A 19110-nucleotide genomic window follows, 5' to 3' on the forward strand; every position below is an offset into this window, starting at 1 on the left:
TCTGGAGAACTCACGTCGCGTCCCAGACTAGTTATCTGTGATCAGTGACTAAGATGATATCATGGATATATTATATGCGACATCATGCTTCATGGAATTTATTTTGCACAGAATTGCGCAATTTTTGGAAATACGTTTATTAATATAACACACTATTTCTATAACCCTAATAGTAATTCCTATAACAGTCCACAGCTGGACTAAAGACCTGGAAGGAGGGTTTGCCCATAATCACCACGCTGGACACTCGGCTTAGTGATTGCAGTAGATAAATAAATAATAAATAAATAAATATACTACGACAACACATCGCCATCTAGCCCCAAAGTAAGCGTAGCTTGTGTTATGGGTACTGAGATAGCTGATGAATATTTTTTTATGAATATAATACACATATACACTTGTAATATACAGATAAACACCCAGACACTGAAAAACATTCATGTTCAGCATACAAATATTTTCCAGTTGTGGGAATCGAATCCACGACCTTGGACTCAGAAAGCAGGGTCGCTGCCCACTGCGCCACTCGGCCGTCGTAGATGGTATTAATAAATACACTGCTGCCGTTCTTCGTTATATTCCCTAAGTCGCATCGTACGGCACCCGATAACATACGGCACAATAGTAATTAGTACCAAATCATCCAAATGGGTTTTAAAATGTGGCAGCTAGTTATGTCTAAAATGAGATCATGATGAAGGACCCTTAATTAAGATAATTTCACGCTTATAGACCGGGTGTGGCAGGCCATATATGATACTTAAACAGGCTCGCCGAGACGTTTGCTCATGTACACTGTACCAGACAAATACGTGGTAGAGTTTGAGGTGTCAGGTGGGGTGTGCAGTAGATAGTATAAGTAACGAACATTAGTTGTAACAAAAAGGAGTATCAAAATGACTTCGTTAAAGTGGACGTGTTCTTCCTTATTTCACCTTCTATCTCTTTCCCCCTCGTGGGCAAACTATAGAGATAAGAACACCTGGTAACTCTGGTAAGAGTTTAATCAGCTTTTCAATTTAAGGTTCCTGACCACGGTTCTAGAAAATACTTCCAAACGCAAGTTAGGTAATCGTAATAAATAAAAGAAATTACCCGGAATAGTTTTAATTGAAATGGCTATTTGATGAAAACTTATTCTCGGAGTTTTATTGTAGAATGGATGACTCAAGGTGGGCTAAACGACTAACTGAATGGATGTCTAAAGACAAGAAAAGGAAAAAAGGTCGTCAAAAAAAGGTGGAGAGATGCTTTTTGCGCAGAAAATTGGCACAGACTGGATGACTAAGTTTAGGGATCGGGATCTTTCGAAAAACTTGGGGGAGGCCTAAGCCGATGAAGCGACTTCTACCTTAAATTAGACCTAAGAATTAGACATTAAAAGACATACACATACAAAATTAATTTTATATATTTTTTATCAAATAAATTGAAATTTGTAATAATGATTAGTAAAAATTTTATAAAAGAAAAAGTAATAATTTAAGAATTGGTAGTAGAATAAAGGCTTTTTATTTTTATTTTTATTTTATTTTTTATTCTCGGAGCTTTGTTGGTTGACGTATTAGATTTTCAGATATTTAACTATACCCTGAAGTGGAAACGGTGATAGCCCAATAGGTGGGATTTCGACTTCACTTTCGGGGGGCAGAGTTTGAATCCTAGCACGCACCTCTAACTTTTCTAAGTTATGTGCGCTCTTTAAGCAATTATAATATCACAAATATCGTGAGAAAACCTGCACGAATGAAAGTTCTCCATAATGTTCTCAAAGGTGTGTGGAGTCCACCAATCCTCCACTGGGCCAGCGTGGTGGAATACGGCCTTAACCCCTTCTAATTGTGGGAGGATACCCGTGCCTTATAGTGGGCCGGTATTGGGTTGATATGATTATGACGATGATGAACCATACCACATTACGTCATCATGCGCGATTGTAAACTTTATATCCAGGCGGGCAAAACGAAAGTTTATATGGGAAAAGTTTACACATACGAAGTCGAGGGGAACAGCTAGTAAGTTAGTTTTATTTAAAGGTTTTAATATTACAAATATGGCGTAGTAAATTTAGACGCCCCGTCTTTTTCCTTGTACGTACCTAAGGTGGTAGTAGTGACGAGAATTGGGAGGTCTCTGTTCCTGAAAGCTTGTTCGATATTCGTCCTCTCTTCGTAGAGCAATCCGGCATGATGGCATCCAACACCATTTAAAATTAGAGACTAGAAAGTTTAAATACAAAATTTTGGTGAATATACTATATTGGAACCCAACCCACAAATGTGTAACTAGTTAGGATAATATAGTAAATAAATCTACCTTTAATGAAAATTTTATTTTTAGTACAAATTTATTTTTGTTTGTACCTACGCATTTATTATTTTAAGACTATTAAATAATCAACGAGTTGGGGTCTATATAGAAACATAAATATAGTCTTGCAACTAAAATATACTTTTATTGTGAAACTTTTGGTTAGTATTGATATTATTTATAACAGAATAACAATTATCATTTAAATTAAAAATTTTAAAGGCCAAACTGCGGCGTCCATCTTGCGTAAGTTTGCGTCCTACGTGCGACCAATCATACGAGACGTCTGACTGAGTAGGAGCCTTGTGATTGGTAGAACGTAGGACGCAAATTTAAACGCTGATAAGGACGCGAGTCGGAAACCGCGATGTGGTCTACGCTTAAAGATTAGGTTAGCAAGTAAAAAATCGATAAAAAACCTTAAACATATGAAAATAAAGTCAGATATCATGATATCATCTACGGTATATTGTTCACCTGAACTTTCTTATTTTTTAACGTCGAAGCTAGTGCATCCAACTTGATCTTTTGTTCCTGGTTGAAGGTAACCGTTATTTCCCGTGACAATGTCTCCGCGGTAAGAACCACCCCTTTCCTCGTGTTGCAAAATATCTGACCAAAAATAATAAAACGATCATTTTGTTCTGGTAAATGGCCAGTTATATAGTAGTTTAAGTTTTCACAACTTTAAGCTAACATTGTTATTAGGTGAATAACAATGTTACTTAAAGTTGCATTATGCGGTTCAAGCTCGCGAAATTGAGAAAAGAGAACTGAGCGGCGAGTTAAGACTCACCTAAGCTTACATCTGTATATCCGGGATATAAATTATCGGATAATGAAGATATTTAAATAAGCACAGAGAATAAGTAATTTCATATGGAAAGAGTTAACACAGTGGATAATATAAAAACTTTTTGTAGGATAATCAACTAGGAACTTTGCTTTATAAATTAAGAAAAATTCATGATGTATATAAAATTAATATTTAACCAATATAGAAAAAATTTATTAACATCGTGTCCTAAAAATTGGTCCTGACGTCTGGTGACCCAAGAGCTGGCACTTATTTAGCCCAACGGCTAAGTCTAGCAATTCGAAGGGGCAATAGCACCAGAATTTTGGGTACGATGCCCATAAGTGAACAGTTAGACGGCTTATATTTTTTGTAAATATAAGCCGACGAAAATATACTACGACATTGGCATTATAAAGTTGAGTTTAAATAAAATTCATAACTATATAAACTAATAAAGAATAAAGAAGGGGAACTAAAGCGCCCTGTAAATAACACTGGTAATGATGACGATGAAGAGTATAATAGCTTATAGCTAATAATTAATAATCTTTTAATCGATATTCTCTCGATCTTTATATTACACCTGATAATTGATCGACAGTTGTAATTAAAAAGATCAAGCAAACAGGAAAAACCAAGCAGGAGAAAAACATAAGTGGCTTAAAGCACATGATTAAGTAAGATTTAATTACCAAAGTAGGTTTCCCGTTGTGGTACTTCTGAATGATAGGCCAAAGTTTGTAATTGAGTATGATATCAAATTTGAAAATGCTGGTGCCATTTGGGCATGGGTAGCCCTCTACTACTCGTTTTAGCTTCACTGGCCGACATTCGTCCCCGAATCTGATAAGAACATATTGACCGTTACATATACCTATACATAGACGATTTATGTTTAGGTAGTAAGCCTCTAACAGTCCTCTGCTGAACCAAAGCCCATACTCACCACGCTGGGTAGACGGATTGGTGATCGCAGTAAATGGCTTAGTAGTTAGTAGCTGCCCGTACACCGTTATATTCCCCTAGCCGCCTCCTAAGACACCCGCGGCAAGAGGAGGGATGGTGACAACTGTATTTTTATCTGCCACACAGCAACAGTTCTAACTTCTTACCTAATCGACCAAAATTCTGAGCAATCATCAATCTCGCCTTATCGTGTGTTACCTTGTGACAAAACTATTAAATTACTATAAAATACTATGTAATATTTTAATCTCACTGTACGGACAGCCTGTAAAAATGTTAATTCAAAATCTCCGAAAGTCCTTAGGGATTGCTTTGAAAATTTTGCAAGGTGAAAATTCGAAGGCGCGAGTGTTTTAACTTTTAATATAGTTGAATTTAAGTGAAGGACTTGTTTTTGACGCTTTAGTAAATCTTTGAAAGCAATTATATTGTCAAGATTGGGTCGATTGCCTAGAAAAGAACCATTTACACTTGCTTTGAAGATAAATACAAAAGCTGGGAGGTCCACGCCTAAGAGGTTCGTATCAGAAAAGTGGACACTAAATGTTTTTTTTTACAGAGCTTATTTATAGCTAATATAGGCTGAGAAGGGCAAGAAATATGGAGCCTCACTGTACAGTGGTAAATTGGGACCTCCCGGGATATTTCCGGGTTACTATCGATCTTCTTCCTATACCTAATTGATCTAAAAGCTAAAGATTGGGTTAGTTTATAAATAAGATAACTACTTTACGAAAAATTCTCTGAGACCAAACCAAACTTTTGATTGATCTTGGAACCTACCTAACTTGAATACTTAAGGAACATAGAATTGTTATTTACTCACTTATAATATGCAGCGGGTTGTTCTCTATTTCCAAGCCAGGCTGCTACATCTTCTGGGTTACTAACCGTAGCGGAAACTGCTACAAAACGTATTCTGGGAGATGATTCTGGACATTGTATATCAGCTCCTTGGAATTGGGCTTGCACTTGTTCTATACGGTGGGCTGATTGCACGGACGTCTGATAATATAAAATTTTGAGGATATAAGAAAGAACAATATCTTCTGTAGAAGGTTGGTATGAGTCCTGGTATAGTTCGCTTATTTAAGTACAGTGTTCTTAATAATTGCTAACCAAACTCTAAATTTGGAATACTTTGTGATTTATAACAACTTTTTTTAATTTATTTCTGACGGGTACATAACGCGATAATATTATAGGATTTGGTATGTACTACCCGTTAAACTATATTTAAGTTGATTGCCCACGAAATGCTATCATCTATTTGTGAAAACAATAATTATATTGATTTTAAAGGCACTGAACTAGAGTTATAAATATTTGGTAACAAATATTAGATGACCGATCCTACAAATCAGATCATATTCTTTATTCATTTAGGCCTATCACAGGCACTTTTGCAGCGTTCATACATATATGTTTACATAATTGTGATGTTAATGATGATGACTACGTTTGTTAAGTTAAACCTAAAGCTACGAGGGTTGCAAACGCGAAAGTAACAGTTTTGACTTGGGTCAGAGGTAATTTAGAGGCTGTAGGAAGGGTAAAAGTAGCCTAAGGTAGCTCCAAACACTACCCATGCTTTTAGAAAACCTATCGTAAATTGCTTTTGGTGAGTCTATGGATTTTTAAAGGCAGGAAAATAACATGAAAACCCCTCCGATGAAAAGATAGGCAACATGGATGCACCATTATTAACATCGTTATTGAACGCTATAAAATAATCACTTACTTCGATTGTCTTCATTCTACTAACAACAGCTTCAAGAACGGGTCCACGTATTTCGTCATTTAATATGTGTACTTCGTCTATCAAAAACAATTTGACCGCTTCAACTAAACCCCTATGGTCCTTCCATCTACGAGTTAGCATGTCCCACTTTTCTGGCGTCGTTATTATTATCCTGTTGTGAATTTATAAATATGAATAATGCCCGTTTTCACCAAACCAAGGCATCGCCTAAATCGAATGCCTAATGATTAAGCGTTGTCTATAAGAAAAAAATATGTGTGTTTAGTTATGCACACACGTAAGAAGCGAAACCTCTTTATGAAAATTTTTATTTAAGTATCACAGTTAATTGATGTTTACTAGATTAACATACTTACGTATTAATTCATAATATTTAGTTTTTTTAAATTATTTACATTCACTGAGATTTACACTCACAAACTAAGATTAACCTAATAACATTAAAAAAGAAACCCCTAAATCACACCCACGTGTTGAATTTATTAGAAATAAATATGGCGCGTAACGGAAAAATGTGACTTAGAAATGTAGATGGCGCGTAACTGAAAAACTTTACAAGATGGCGCGTAACAGGACAACGTAACATTGCTATAAAATTTCTCCCATACGTTTGTAAAGAAGTTTCACTTCAAAAAAACGTTTTAACAACTCTTAGGTGATTGGTGGACAGTTGATGTAGTTCTAGGAATCTTTCAGATTAGGTTTACTTATTTAGGCATTGCCTTGTTCGTCGTTAGCGAAAAGGGGCTTAAGAGGCCCTGGATCTCGGCGTTTGCGATAATCAGATTGTGTAAAAGGCTAAGGGCCTCTTTCACGATCTTCATGTAAAGTCTCGAGTAGGATAATTTCTGGTTAATATTGTTAAGTGAATACGAGGCAATTTTGAATTTCTACCTATTTTCTACCAATGGTTCTTAGTTACCTTAAATAAGGGTAATAGGTATGCGTTTTGGAACCGTTTATAGGTATGGGGTTAATATAACTGCCAAACTTTTAAAAAAGTGAGCTCGCTACCGGTCGTCTGCGTGCTGGTTAACGTGGATTAACGATGCAGTTAGACTGTATCGTTACTTGCGACCAGCAGGCCGGTTTTGTGTCTCAGTTGATACCATATTTAGCTAGCCACTGACAGAGTTGAAATAAACTTAGTTGGTAACTTAGGTTTCAGAATACAAAATATGGATTTAGTTAAGAGGTTATTCGGTGGCAACTTTCCACAATTACTAGGTAAATTACTGTCAACTGAGATAAAAAATCAGTCAAATAATTATCTGTTAGTCAGCTAACTTTAAATAAAAAAAACATCCACTGCCTAACTTGTCACAATCTTCTTCCGCTAGTCGCCTTTCAGGTTATTTCTTTCGTTTTTTTCCTGTGTCTTATCTATCAATATTTTAAAATATATATTTTGGAGAGTGTGCTTACTTGCACTAACAATTTTGTTTTTACAAAACTTAACTATTAATCATAATACTTATTGAAATGCTGAACAGAAGTTTGTATCAATTACTTAAATTATTAAATGGCCAAAACGCAAAGTGCAAGAGAAACTGACGATTTACTTATGTTCAACCAACCTGTAAGGCTTTAACTGCGGAAACTCAACGTCTGTATCTCCCGTAACTTCAATGCAAAGGAGACCAAGTTTCGTGAATTTGGAGTGCCATTCAGTAAGCCTTTCCGTACACAGTGCTTTTACTGGCGCCACTAAAAATTATTCCGTACAAGTTACACACACAAAAACACACTCATACACACACACACACACTTTAGTTATTTTAAAATCGGGTGTACTAGTAGGTACGTTCTAAAACAAATTTCTTTCTTATGAACAACATACTCGTAGAAGAGAAGATATTATAAAGGCGGTCCTTTACGTAACTCTGAAATAAAAAAAAATGTAATATTGTTGATAGAGGTTTACTTCCAAATTAGAGAAAAAATCAAAGTAGTGTGTAACTGACCAGCTATAATTTTATACAAACAAACATATACCGTTAGATCATGGGCGTATTTACCCTAAGGCCAAAAGGGCCACGGCCCGGTGGGAAAGAATGCAATTGCCGACGCAAGCAGAAGTTAAAGTGTATCTTTTTATCCCGGAAAAAGGCAAAGTTCCTATGTGATAGAGCTAAAGCGTGATTCTGTTGTAATTATGACCTCCCCGCGCATAAAACCTTTTGAATTTATAACATTAGTGGGGAAATAGGGATACCTACAATAAATGCGAATACAGTGGATGCACTTGTAGTATTGAATAAATATTTCAGTTTCTTTTATGTTAAGTTTCTTCAAATCAACAAACTGTTGCATATTGTTATGCGAGCGGAGCGGTCAATCTTACTGGCCCAGGGCGTACGCCAGATACGGCAAATACGCCACTGCGTTAGATCACTGCTTTCGAATCCGTTGAATAATTTTCTATTACGGCATTTGACGGTTTTTCAATATACAAAATTAGAAATCCTCAATATCGATTTTATAAATTTTATTAGTCTTTTGGAGCATATTACACATGGAGCATATATCAAATTTATAAATTTTAAATGAATATAAAAATTTCGGAGCACACAGGATTTGTACCTGCGACTGTTTCGCAATCGCTTACAGGCCTATATGACAAAGATAGATAGATAACTAGATATAGAAGAGTGTTCACTAACTGTATATAATTTTGAAATCTCCCGAATAGTTTATGTCTTCTAGCTCCATAAGCAACTGTACTATGGCCATCTCAAAGACCACCGTTTTGCCCGATCCTGTAGGCGCACACACTACTATGGATTTATCTGTAAAAGACAAGAAAAAAAAGGCTAACATATATTATCTCACATAAAAATTTAAATTATAGCTACTATTAAGCAACGCAGAGTATTCTTTTTTTGCTTTAAAGGGCATACTTTCCAGGTGGTCCTATTTAAATTTTATTGAAATCGGTTGAGCTGTTATTAAAAAACAAAAATAATTTAACCCAAAGTAACAATATTTTTTTGCTTTTTAGTTCCTGGGCGTGTGTTAAAGTCGGGTTTTTTTTTAATTTAAAAATAATTTTATTTATCAACACCTACGACGAACATTTCCAAAGCTTTCTTTGGTGTTAGTCTCTTAGGAGGTAAGGTCTTAGAAGCGCTTAATTATTCCTACTATCTAGAAATCATCAGCCCCGGTAAAATGGGCGAGTGCGTGCGTGCGTGAGCGCTTGCGCGCTTGCGTACGCACGTACCTAATTTTTATGTGCGTGCGTGCGTGTGTGCGTACATACGTACGTGCGTTTGTGGTATGTGTGTGTGAAAGTGAGTGGATCTATGACTGTAATATGGGTATTTTTGCGTGGTTATGCATAAAAAGACCATACTTAAATGTGTGACCCATTTTATTATTCGCAGTATACCTACCTAGTTTTATCTGGTTCAAAGCCAGACTTGAATTAAATTCAAATTATTTTCTTCATAAATGCTGCACAATATAAAATGCCTACTTACTTGAATACAATGCATCTTCTATAACGCTTGATTGAACTATGTTGAAATAACGGTACGTGAAGATGTGACGATACTTAGGATCTGTTGATACAAGAAGTAAAGTTTTAAAATGCCAAAAACCCAAAAATAACCAAAGCTTTGCAAGCGGCCTAAGGCTTCGATCAAAATCACAAACAGACAAATACTATATAACTATTCAGCTTTATTACTAGTGCCTTCTTTCTGGACACGCTCTGTCAGAATAAGCGCTGCTACCCGATACAATTTATAATAAAGCCGATATAAATGTTAGCCGATATATATGTTACGTCATTTTGTGGACCTTCATTTGGAGACGGGGGCATTTTGGAGATTTATACACTCTGAACAGTTCTAGCGGAAGGCTTCTACAAAGGCCTGCCGCAATGTGATTAGGCGCTCCGGTACGATGCTGCGTGTAAACTTATTCGGAGTGTGGGACCTGCCATCTTAGTGTGCATCAGCATTTAGGTACGCTGAGATCCGATCACAGTGAAGTTTTGGATGATAAATAAAAACAAAAATACCAATTTCATCTACACTTCGCAGGTTTCCAAATTGTCCAGTGCCCTTCGGTGGACGAGGTAATTTTGGGAACTGATTTTCCTGGGACACCGGAGTATTACTTGAAGATGTGAGAGATAGAGGTTGTGAGTCGCATATTTCGAGTGGCTGTGAGCCGCATATTTCGTCAATGGCGTTAGTGAAGTTTGATCTGTAAAAACATACTAGGTATACCCAGTTCAATTCAAACTTTATGTCTTCGCGGAAGTTAGCTGCGATTGCAACTTCGCATGTAGGTACCGGTCCCACTGATTGGCCGATACTGAATATTGAATTTTTGCGCATCGAAACGCACGAAGTTCGAGAAGTCATAAGGTTTTTGGCACTACAGCTACATAAGTCAAAACTGCCTACTACCTATCTTACTTATCAAGTTATCAATAAGGAGTAAAAAACCATTTTTATGCACGATGATTAAAAAGAATGTTAATAGATTAAAACCTAAATAAAAAAGCATGTTCTCATTTCAAATTTTTAAATTGCTTTGCTCATATTTTATTAGTGATACAATGACTAAATAAAATACTGTAATTTGTACTTACAAATCTTCCATAACTATGATATGTGGAAATACTTATGTACTGTAATAGAAATACATTTTATTTTTCTTTAAGTATTCTTCAATATCTATCGCACAAATCAATAAATAAAGTTAAATTTTTAAAACTTAAGTTTTTATCACTTTACATGAACGTAGCGGCAAATTGCAATACCTCGCAAAATTGATAGTTAGGTTTAACGTTTTTTATTTAGTAGATATGTAATATTTAGAAATAATTCGAGTTTTCGTTTTTCTTTTTAAATCCAATAACAAGCCGCGCCAAAATAGTTTGGACCACAGAAAACATAGGTACCACAGATTGCTATTTATGGACAAACACTATCCAAGTTTTATAAATAATAATAAATAAATTTACTACGACATTCATTACACACATCGCCATCTAGCCCCAAAGTAAGCGATATAATAGACAGATAAACCCCAGACTCTGTCAAACATTCATGTTTATGACACAAACATTTTCCAGTTGTGGGAATGGAACCCACAGCCCTGTACTCAGAAAGCAGGGTCGCTGCCCACTGCGCCACTCAGCCGTCAAAGTTTGCGGGCACACTCACGTGATTTAATAGATTCAATTTTGTGCAAAAATCTCAAATTTAATTTAAAGTTAAATACGGTCTGATAATAAGATAACTAGATTAATGCGTTATGATAAAACTTTCAATGTATTTAATGCCTTTTTTATATTCTTAGTGTCGTTTACTCTACAAACGTAGACTAAGGCGTAGGATATAACTTTTGAAACGATTTTTATCTTGTTGCGTCAAAGAAGTATAACTTCTAACGCCTGTACATAAGTACACACACTTTTTGTACTTTGTACTTTTTTGTTAGGGCGCTGCGCTTCCCAAATAGATGTGTTGATTTTGCATTGAATTTTTAAGGGTACCTACGCAGATTAGGTACCTATCTAATTAATTTAGTTCAACTTTTACACGGAATGATTATCACCAATTACCACAGATGATTATATTACGTCTGTGACGTAAAAAGAAATAAAACCGTCTTTTTTCCTTGAGAATGGTGCACAAAACACAAATAAATACGTACACAGATATGCGCCAATGATACGTGCTAAGCGTACCACACGTAGTAATATGATACTACTTTGTAATATATATCGACTCTTTCGATAGAACTTCTCAGTTTTATTGTAATTCGAATCTCGAATATTGATCAATGTCATTCTATTTTTGTCTCGTCGTCGTTTGTATAATTTTAGTATTATATTTTTAAATTAAAGCCTATAGCTATGTTTTGCGACATTTCCTGTTTTATTTCACATAGGTTTATCGTAATTTTAACGATTAAGGAACATACAAAAAAAATTCAGTCACACAACAGATACGGGACCTACACACAAAGAGTATAATACACTGCTCGGACGAAGAATCAAATACAGGGAATTCACATCTGTGATCTGACTTGTCATTTGATTTGGTTATGTGACGTATATTGTCATTTAGGTTCACATCTGATTTTTTATTTGTTTTTTCCTTGTTTTTAGGACTTTGGATTTTTTCCATTAGTCCTGTATTTATCAAATTTGAAACAATAATTTAAATAACTCTGAAAAAATATCAAGTGATTAGTGTGTATTAATACGAAACAAACTATAATGTGAGTGCATAAAAGATAAAATAATTTTATCAAAAATTTCTTGGTAAATGTTATTATACATAAAAACAAGGACCTATTGTGATTTCAGGAATGCAAACATGGATTACAATGACGCAGATACAATTAGTATAAATACATTAATGCTGGAAAACATGCTTAGAGATGATAGGATAAAGGAGATGACAAAATTAAAAACACTTGCTAAAACTGTATGCAACCTCCACACGAATATACTGTACTATAGAAATGCATCAACCAAGAGAGGAGCTGTGTGTTATGAAGCATGGAAAAGCCTTATTAAAACTATTGGTGGTTCACCTAATACTTGGAGAGAGCTAGGATATGCTCTTGGTGTTTCGCCGAGTGATCTTAATGTAAGTTCGAAACTAAGTATATATGGTAGGAAAAGACTTAATTCGAGAGTACATTTACTTAGTTTTTTGAATGTGCAATGTTTGCACAACTTCATATTTTGTTTGGTAACCTCCAAGCTGGGGCATAGAGAGGCCCTGGAATTAACCTAAATCAATGTCTATGCTCTTTATTTGCACACCACTACATATTCAATAGAGAAAAAAGGTTGAAGGTGGTATACAATAATTTTAGTGACCTATTGACCTATGTTCAAATATTATTTCTATTGTTCTTATTATCTTAAGCTTTCTTCATATTTTATGTGACTATTTAGTGCTAAGTAGATTTTAATAACATTTTTTTTCAGTATATTGAGAACTCTGTAAAAGAGGATGCACCAGCTGACATAGTAATAAAAGTTTACATGCAAAATGAATCAGCAACATTAGACAAAATAGTTGAAGCTTTAGAAAAAATGAAAAGGTATGATGTACTAAAAGCTATTGAAGAACCGTTTTGCAACATGAGCCAATATTTCAACAAAAAAGATGATAGCGGTTACCAAAGCGAAAGTAAACCACCGGGGACTGGAAATAAAATAATCTATTCGGCTAATGAAATAGTCAATGATTTGCCTGCAGCTTTAAATAAAAACTATGTTATAAAAGATAAGGAGCCAAAACCAAATCAACCTACACAACCATTAAGACAACCACTTGCTGAATTTGATGAAGTCGAGGATGATGGTCCACTTTTATTTTTGACATACACGGAAGATGGTCTAGACACTGCTATAAACATTCAACATTATATCAATGACTGGGAAGGTCAAAAAGTCACAGTTTTAACTCTGTGTAACAGGAAGGACCAAGTATATCAAAATCCAGAAAAGTTTATTAGGAAATATTTTGAAAAGGTAAATAGTAATACATTTATTTCAAGAAGGCTTCATAGTAGCATAATCTTCTAGTAAAAGGAAAAAAATCTGTTTTTAGTGACTACTACTACTATTTCAGAGGGAGATTCTACCAAAAAGTTAGCTAGGAAATTGGCAATTGCCCTTTTCCAACATCATTCACATTGTAACAATCATGTTTCTTTCTTTTGTGAGAGTAAAAAGTATAATGTTAAAATAAATAGGCATGTGATATAGCTCACACCAACTGAGCAAAAAGCTTTTAGAATATGACTACAATGATTGGAATTCAAACCCAAAAACTATGTTAAATCTAAAAATAGTGCTATCCTTTTTTTAACAACAAAAGCAATGATACAGAATTGTCACCAATGTCTAAATAAATTGTGCATAGCTAGCTTACTAGATTTTAATTGAAACATATTTGTTTCTCTATTTTATGTTAAATTATATTTGGTGTTTTGTTGCAGGCAGACTTCATTGTACCTATAATAACCACAGGGTACCTGAAAAGTATAAACCCCCTTTCGCCTCATGTACCAAGTACAAATGATAATCTAGACTACAAATATGTAAATTTTATCTACAATTTGATAATCAATCACTACATACATGCTACTGGATGTTTGAACAATAAAGTAAGAAGTGTACTGCCGTTTGGTGTTAACATCAATGTGCTAAAGGAAATCAATATGTATCCAGATTTACTGCCATTTACATATGAATCTAATTTCAATGAACATTTTAAGGCATTTCTAAAGAAACACTCAGTTAAATAGCAAAATTCTGCCTTATGGTGCACAACCTGGTACATTGACTTTACCTTTGAATTTTGAAAAATGAATTTTACAAATGAATATTGAATGAGTTAAGAACCTATTAAATATGTATGTGGTTTAAAAGCTCACAATAAATTTTAGAGGAGGTATTTTCGGACTTCATACCTACTGCTATACTAACTGTAATATATTTACATACTGCATCAGAGATGGAAAGTCTGACTAGCCGATTTATTACTACAGAAATTGTTTTATTTTAAAACTTAGTATAGCAAAAAGTTGTGTGAGATTTGTGTTAATCTGTCACTACAATTTCCGTTTGCTTTGACACGCTCATAATACTGCCTTGTAATTTAATCACTAATATAGCACACTAGTACCATGATGTACTTACTATAAGAAGACTCTGGGAGCATATATTACATTATGCTCTCGTTGTTACTCAATATTTTAAATTAAATGAATAATTAATTTCCATAGGTTCATATTTTAAAATTCAAATCGCATCAAAACTTATGGTTATACATTTTCCAGTACATAACAACCTTGGCTAAGCTTTTTAAATTAAATGACGAACTTTAACCTTTAGATATATGGCTATGTAATACTAAAAAGGCATTGTCGAGTGCTGTGAAAATAACTAAGGTATTTAATATAATATTTTTATACCTCCCAATATAAATTTGATTCACTAAAATTGGAAGAAAATATATATTTTGATTTAAACACGCATTTTATTGAATAGTTTTATTTCCTTTTTATATAAATAAGTTTGTTTTCTATTAATAAACTTTCTTATTAAAGATATCTATCTTAATTAACTACACTACTTATAGCCATTTTAATTGACTACCTTTGACAACAACTGTTTCCATCTTTATTGTTTGTATTGTATTATTAAGTTTATCTTATAAATAGTCGAATTAAAATGACTTTACTTTTAATTCAGCATCATGGTGCAGTACATTTTCAAAACAATCTTGCCTAGGTAAAAAGCTAAGTAAACTTAAAAGTATAATGTTGTGTTACCAAATTCAAATATTTTACCAAAACATAGCTACAGGATAGTTAGGGAAAACAGTACAAATGATTAATTTTTAGATAGCTTATATATAGAAAAAAATATACACAAATGAATGAATTGTATATAAGGAACTTAAAGTAAGACCATAATCAGTGCACATAAGCTATAATAACTCAATTTCCGTAATACCGCATTATCAAATAATTAGTAAAATGAATATTACACTAACTAAAAAGATCCTTCTCTTAATAGGATTAAAAACAAACAAAGCAACATAAACGCACTTGTGAAAAAAACTCCTATGCCTAATTCAAACAGTGTGAGCTACTCAGTGACAACCCTGAAAGATGTTAAGGGCCTTGATTATAAATGGCAGGCAGTAGGTTAGACCATCTCCATACTAAAATAATCAAAACATCTTGACAGTTTCTAGTTTTGTGCAATGACAACCACAATTTGATGTTGGTAATATGATGATTTAGTTGGGTTGAGTCGAAAGAAATAATACTTGGTAAACTACAAGTTTTAAGAACATGTGAGAGCAATGGCATAGGCAATAACCACGTAAGATGCCAAAATATAAAGTTTGTTTTGTATATGGTGACTAGTAAGCATTGACACCACTAGCACATCAGATCCCACTGTTTAAAGCAGCCATCGATGCTAATTCAGTTGCACAAAATAATCCTTTTTACAATCATCCCCATGGACAAGGATAAGAAGTATTTTTAGACAGGTCTGAATTTTGCGATTTGTATACAATTGAATTAGCACCACTTAATATAATAGCTCTATTGATCGTCTTTGGATGCATCTAAATCAGTTTCATCTTCTACAGTGTCGTCTGCAGTATCTTCGGCAGTGCTGACGTCATTCACGTCAATTCCTGTGTCGTCAGTGCCGGGGTTCGCTAACTCCTCCTGATTAACAATTAAAAAACATGTTTATTATTGAATATACAATATAAAAGTCTTTTATAAGCAATTATTGCTCGAACTGTGCTGTGTGGTGACTGCGTATCCAAACATGGTTGTCACCACCCCTGTAACTGCGGGTGTCATACGAGACAACTAAGGTAATATAACAGAATAGGCACCAGCATCCTTGGTGCTAATACTAGCAGTAGATGCTAGCTCTCACTGCAATCACCAACTCAGCTAGCCAACATGGTGATTATGGACCAAGGCATGTGTTTATTTCAAACTTCTAGTTAATTTTTTTTTATTTTTCTTTAATCTTAAATTAACATTTGCTGTCACTTTTTGTGTGTTCTTATGATTTAGTTTATTAGTGGGTACTTAAATGGTGTATATGCTATTTTCTTTGTGTTATTTCTTGCTTTGAAGTTAACTGTTTGGGCTTTAATAAATAAAGTAAAATAAAAACCTCCCATTAGGACAGGATTGTTGTTGTTTGTTGTTGATGATTACCAGAATCTTATAGAAAAGGATGCAATAATCTTTCTGAACAATTTCACAGCAAGAAGGTACTTTAGCTAGATTTCAGCTGCTAAATAGGTATTTGTTTGATACAAATACAACCCTCATATTGGGGGAAGACAAGTTATAAGAATATGTAAGTGAAGGGTTGTACGAAAACCTTATTATATTAAAGTTACTGACTTAAATATCTCAAGATTTATCTTTTATTCTTAAAACTGTAGGATTAAAAAGTATGTTCCTTTTAACACGAAGGCCAAAGTTAGGTTATATAAGTATTTTATCCAGGCATTGGGTTAGTTACTCATACGGGACATAGGGTCATATGGGATATGGGTAGAGGGCATGTGATAGCTAGTTATAGTGTCCAATTGAAAAATATACTAGCACTCTTAAACTATTTCTAACATTAGTTACAATAAACGCAAAAGTAACTGGCTGAAAGAAGCACAAAGCAGATAGCATAAGTTTGTTCTCAATTACCCTGATGACTTCCACAAAGCTGTTGGCTTCATCTAGCAGTTGTTGGTTTCGAATAATCTCTTGTTTAAGATCTTCACATATTTTTCGAAGTTTTTCATTCTCGTCCAATGCTTCTTGTAAGGCCACTCTGCAAGAAAAATCATATTGATAAGCTAGCTTTGTCCTCAGGTTTCACTTGGTAGAATTGTGACTTGTAGTCAACAGGCTGTCTAACCCAAACAAACATACAACAAATCGTGTAGCTTCAAATATAAGTATATTTATACTGGACTAATATTTTATGATGTTACAGGTACATAGTAAAAATAATTAAAATGTAATAATCCAAAAAAAACAAACTTCCCTTGCCTCCCATAATGACCTTAAAACTGTTTTTATGTGTAAGGCGTAATGCAAAACCCATATAAAATTTGACCCATACATTGACATAATAGTGACTTGAAGTATATCTAAGAACCTGAACAGAAGTGACAAGCATGCTATTCCTTAAAACCATCTCATGATTGCAGAGGTAATAGTTTTACTAATTTAAATGCATTTAATTTTGATTCTTCTAGCCAATCTATACTCATAATAATTTTAATTTTAATGAATTTTTATTACTATAGAACATAATAAAAAACCTTGGGATGTACCAAAATTATTAACATATTAGTTCCCATGTATGTATCAAAAGTAGAAGCCTTTTAGTGACAAAGCTTGTTCAGGGAAATATAACCAACATGCTGATTTCTGCTGCTAATCATTGCAATGCTGTGTAATGTGTTCTGTTGGTTTGAAGGGTGTGGATGTTGTATGTGTAATTGTAGGCATATGAGGCTTTACACCAACAAGGGTGATGGCCACAACCCTGCAAAGTCTTACCTGCTGTTTATAGGCATTGTTGTTCACCCACACATCAGGTTGGCCATTAAGTTGAATCAAATTTGTATTGGCAGAACTAAATTGGTATAGGTTTTAAATATGAATAAGGCAGTATATACTGTTTCTTTTTTATACCTATGCTGTATCACAATACTCACTGGCGTTTCTCTGCTAGTATTTGCCAATATCTTGTAGAAGGTCCATCGGGATTGGTCAAATCATCAGCAGTGATCTTGTTCTCAAGATTAACTTGGGTTTCTTTCTCTTTGGAAACATTCTTCCGTTTGACCTCAACATCTCTGGAAACACAGCAACAATCAACATAGTTTACATCCTATGAACTAGTTCTTAGATTGCTTGAGTAAAAACCACAAAAACCTAAACTCTTTTAGCTACCTACGTTACTCAGAAATTTTAATTATAGGCGGTAGGAGAAAATATTCAAGAAACGCTTTGTATACAAGCAAAGTAACGAAACCAAATTAAGGTAACTTACACAGGAGTTTCTTGGATCAATTGATGCTTTAAATTTTTTGATGGTCTACCCACCAAATTCTCTGTATCAGAGGCAGTATGTTGCAGCACTTTTAGTGATTTTCTTGTGGTTCGGGGCATCTTTCTGAAAGTTATAAACTTTTATTTAACTAACCAGCGAAAAAAAACAAAAATATAACCTGTATGATTTTGTAGCGGTATAAAATAAAACAGTCAAAATTATTTATTTACCTCGATATCTGGTTTAGTTAGAACCTTATAACGCTTTTTCGCTGTGCGATTGTCGTAAACTGCTGTAAACAGCCCAAGCAATTTTTAAATAGAACTCGGTATTCTGAAACAAAATCCTTTGACACTTGGGTCAACTGAAGTGACATTTGCCAACGGCGAATTATTTCCCGCCAAACAAGTAACAATGTCTACATCATAGACCACAGCACAGATAATATATACAGACAGATATAAGAATAAATTCAAGGATGAATTAAATCTTTACAAACAATAAGTGATAAGTGTATTTCATTTCATTATCATATCAACTCATTACCAGCTCACTACAGGGCACGGGTCTCCTTCTGCAATGTGAAGGGTTTAGGCCGTAGTCTACCACCCGCCGGCCAAGTGTGGATTGGTGTTCTAAACACGCCTTTGAGAACGTTAAGAAGAACTC

General features: G+C 34.3%; 3 protein-coding genes across 3 annotated transcripts in view; 1 reads left to right on the forward strand and 2 right to left on the reverse strand.

The window, feature by feature from the left end:
• LOC120628804 (probable ATP-dependent DNA helicase HFM1) overlaps window positions 1-8588 on the reverse strand; it is a 51713-nt gene extending 43125 nt beyond the window's left edge. Inside the window, exons 1-7 of the mRNA XM_039897425.1 lie at window positions 8504-8588; window positions 7418-7547; window positions 5820-5991; window positions 4905-5083; window positions 3805-3955; window positions 2791-2925; window positions 2102-2222 (exon numbers count right to left, since the gene is read on the reverse strand). Coding sequence (XP_039753359.1) covers window positions 2102-2222; window positions 2791-2925; window positions 3805-3955; window positions 4905-5083; window positions 5820-5991; window positions 7418-7547; window positions 8504-8573 — 958 coding nt within the window. The 5' untranslated portion in view covers window positions 8574-8588. The remainder of the gene's footprint in view (window positions 1-2101; window positions 2223-2790; window positions 2926-3804; window positions 3956-4904; window positions 5084-5819; window positions 5992-7417; window positions 7548-8503) is intronic.
• Window positions 8589-11903: 3315 nt separating this feature from the next.
• LOC120628665 lies at window positions 11904-14861 on the forward strand. Its single transcript, XM_039897216.1, has 4 exons — window positions 11904-12086; window positions 12175-12460; window positions 12808-13356; window positions 13827-14861. Coding segments are annotated over exons 1-4 (1146 nt in total). The 5' UTR covers window positions 11904-12084; the 3' UTR covers window positions 14136-14861.
• Window positions 14862-14867: 6 nt separating this feature from the next.
• LOC120628666 (geminin-like) lies at window positions 14868-18834 on the reverse strand. The gene is made up of 5 exons (XM_039897217.1): window positions 18672-18834; window positions 18442-18564; window positions 18104-18244; window positions 17082-17208; window positions 14868-16079 (listed from the first exon to the last, which is right to left on the reverse strand). Exons 2-5 carry the CDS (start codon window positions 18558-18560, stop codon window positions 15951-15953), a joined length of 516 nt encoding a protein of 171 aa, XP_039753151.1. The 5' UTR covers window positions 18561-18564; window positions 18672-18834; the 3' UTR covers window positions 14868-15950.
• Window positions 18835-19110: the final 276 nt, after the last annotated feature.

This window comes from Pararge aegeria, chromosome 13, assembly GCF_905163445.1.
Source record: "Pararge aegeria chromosome 13, ilParAegt1.1, whole genome shotgun sequence".
NCBI lineage: Eukaryota > Metazoa > Arthropoda > Insecta > Lepidoptera > Nymphalidae > Pararge > Pararge aegeria.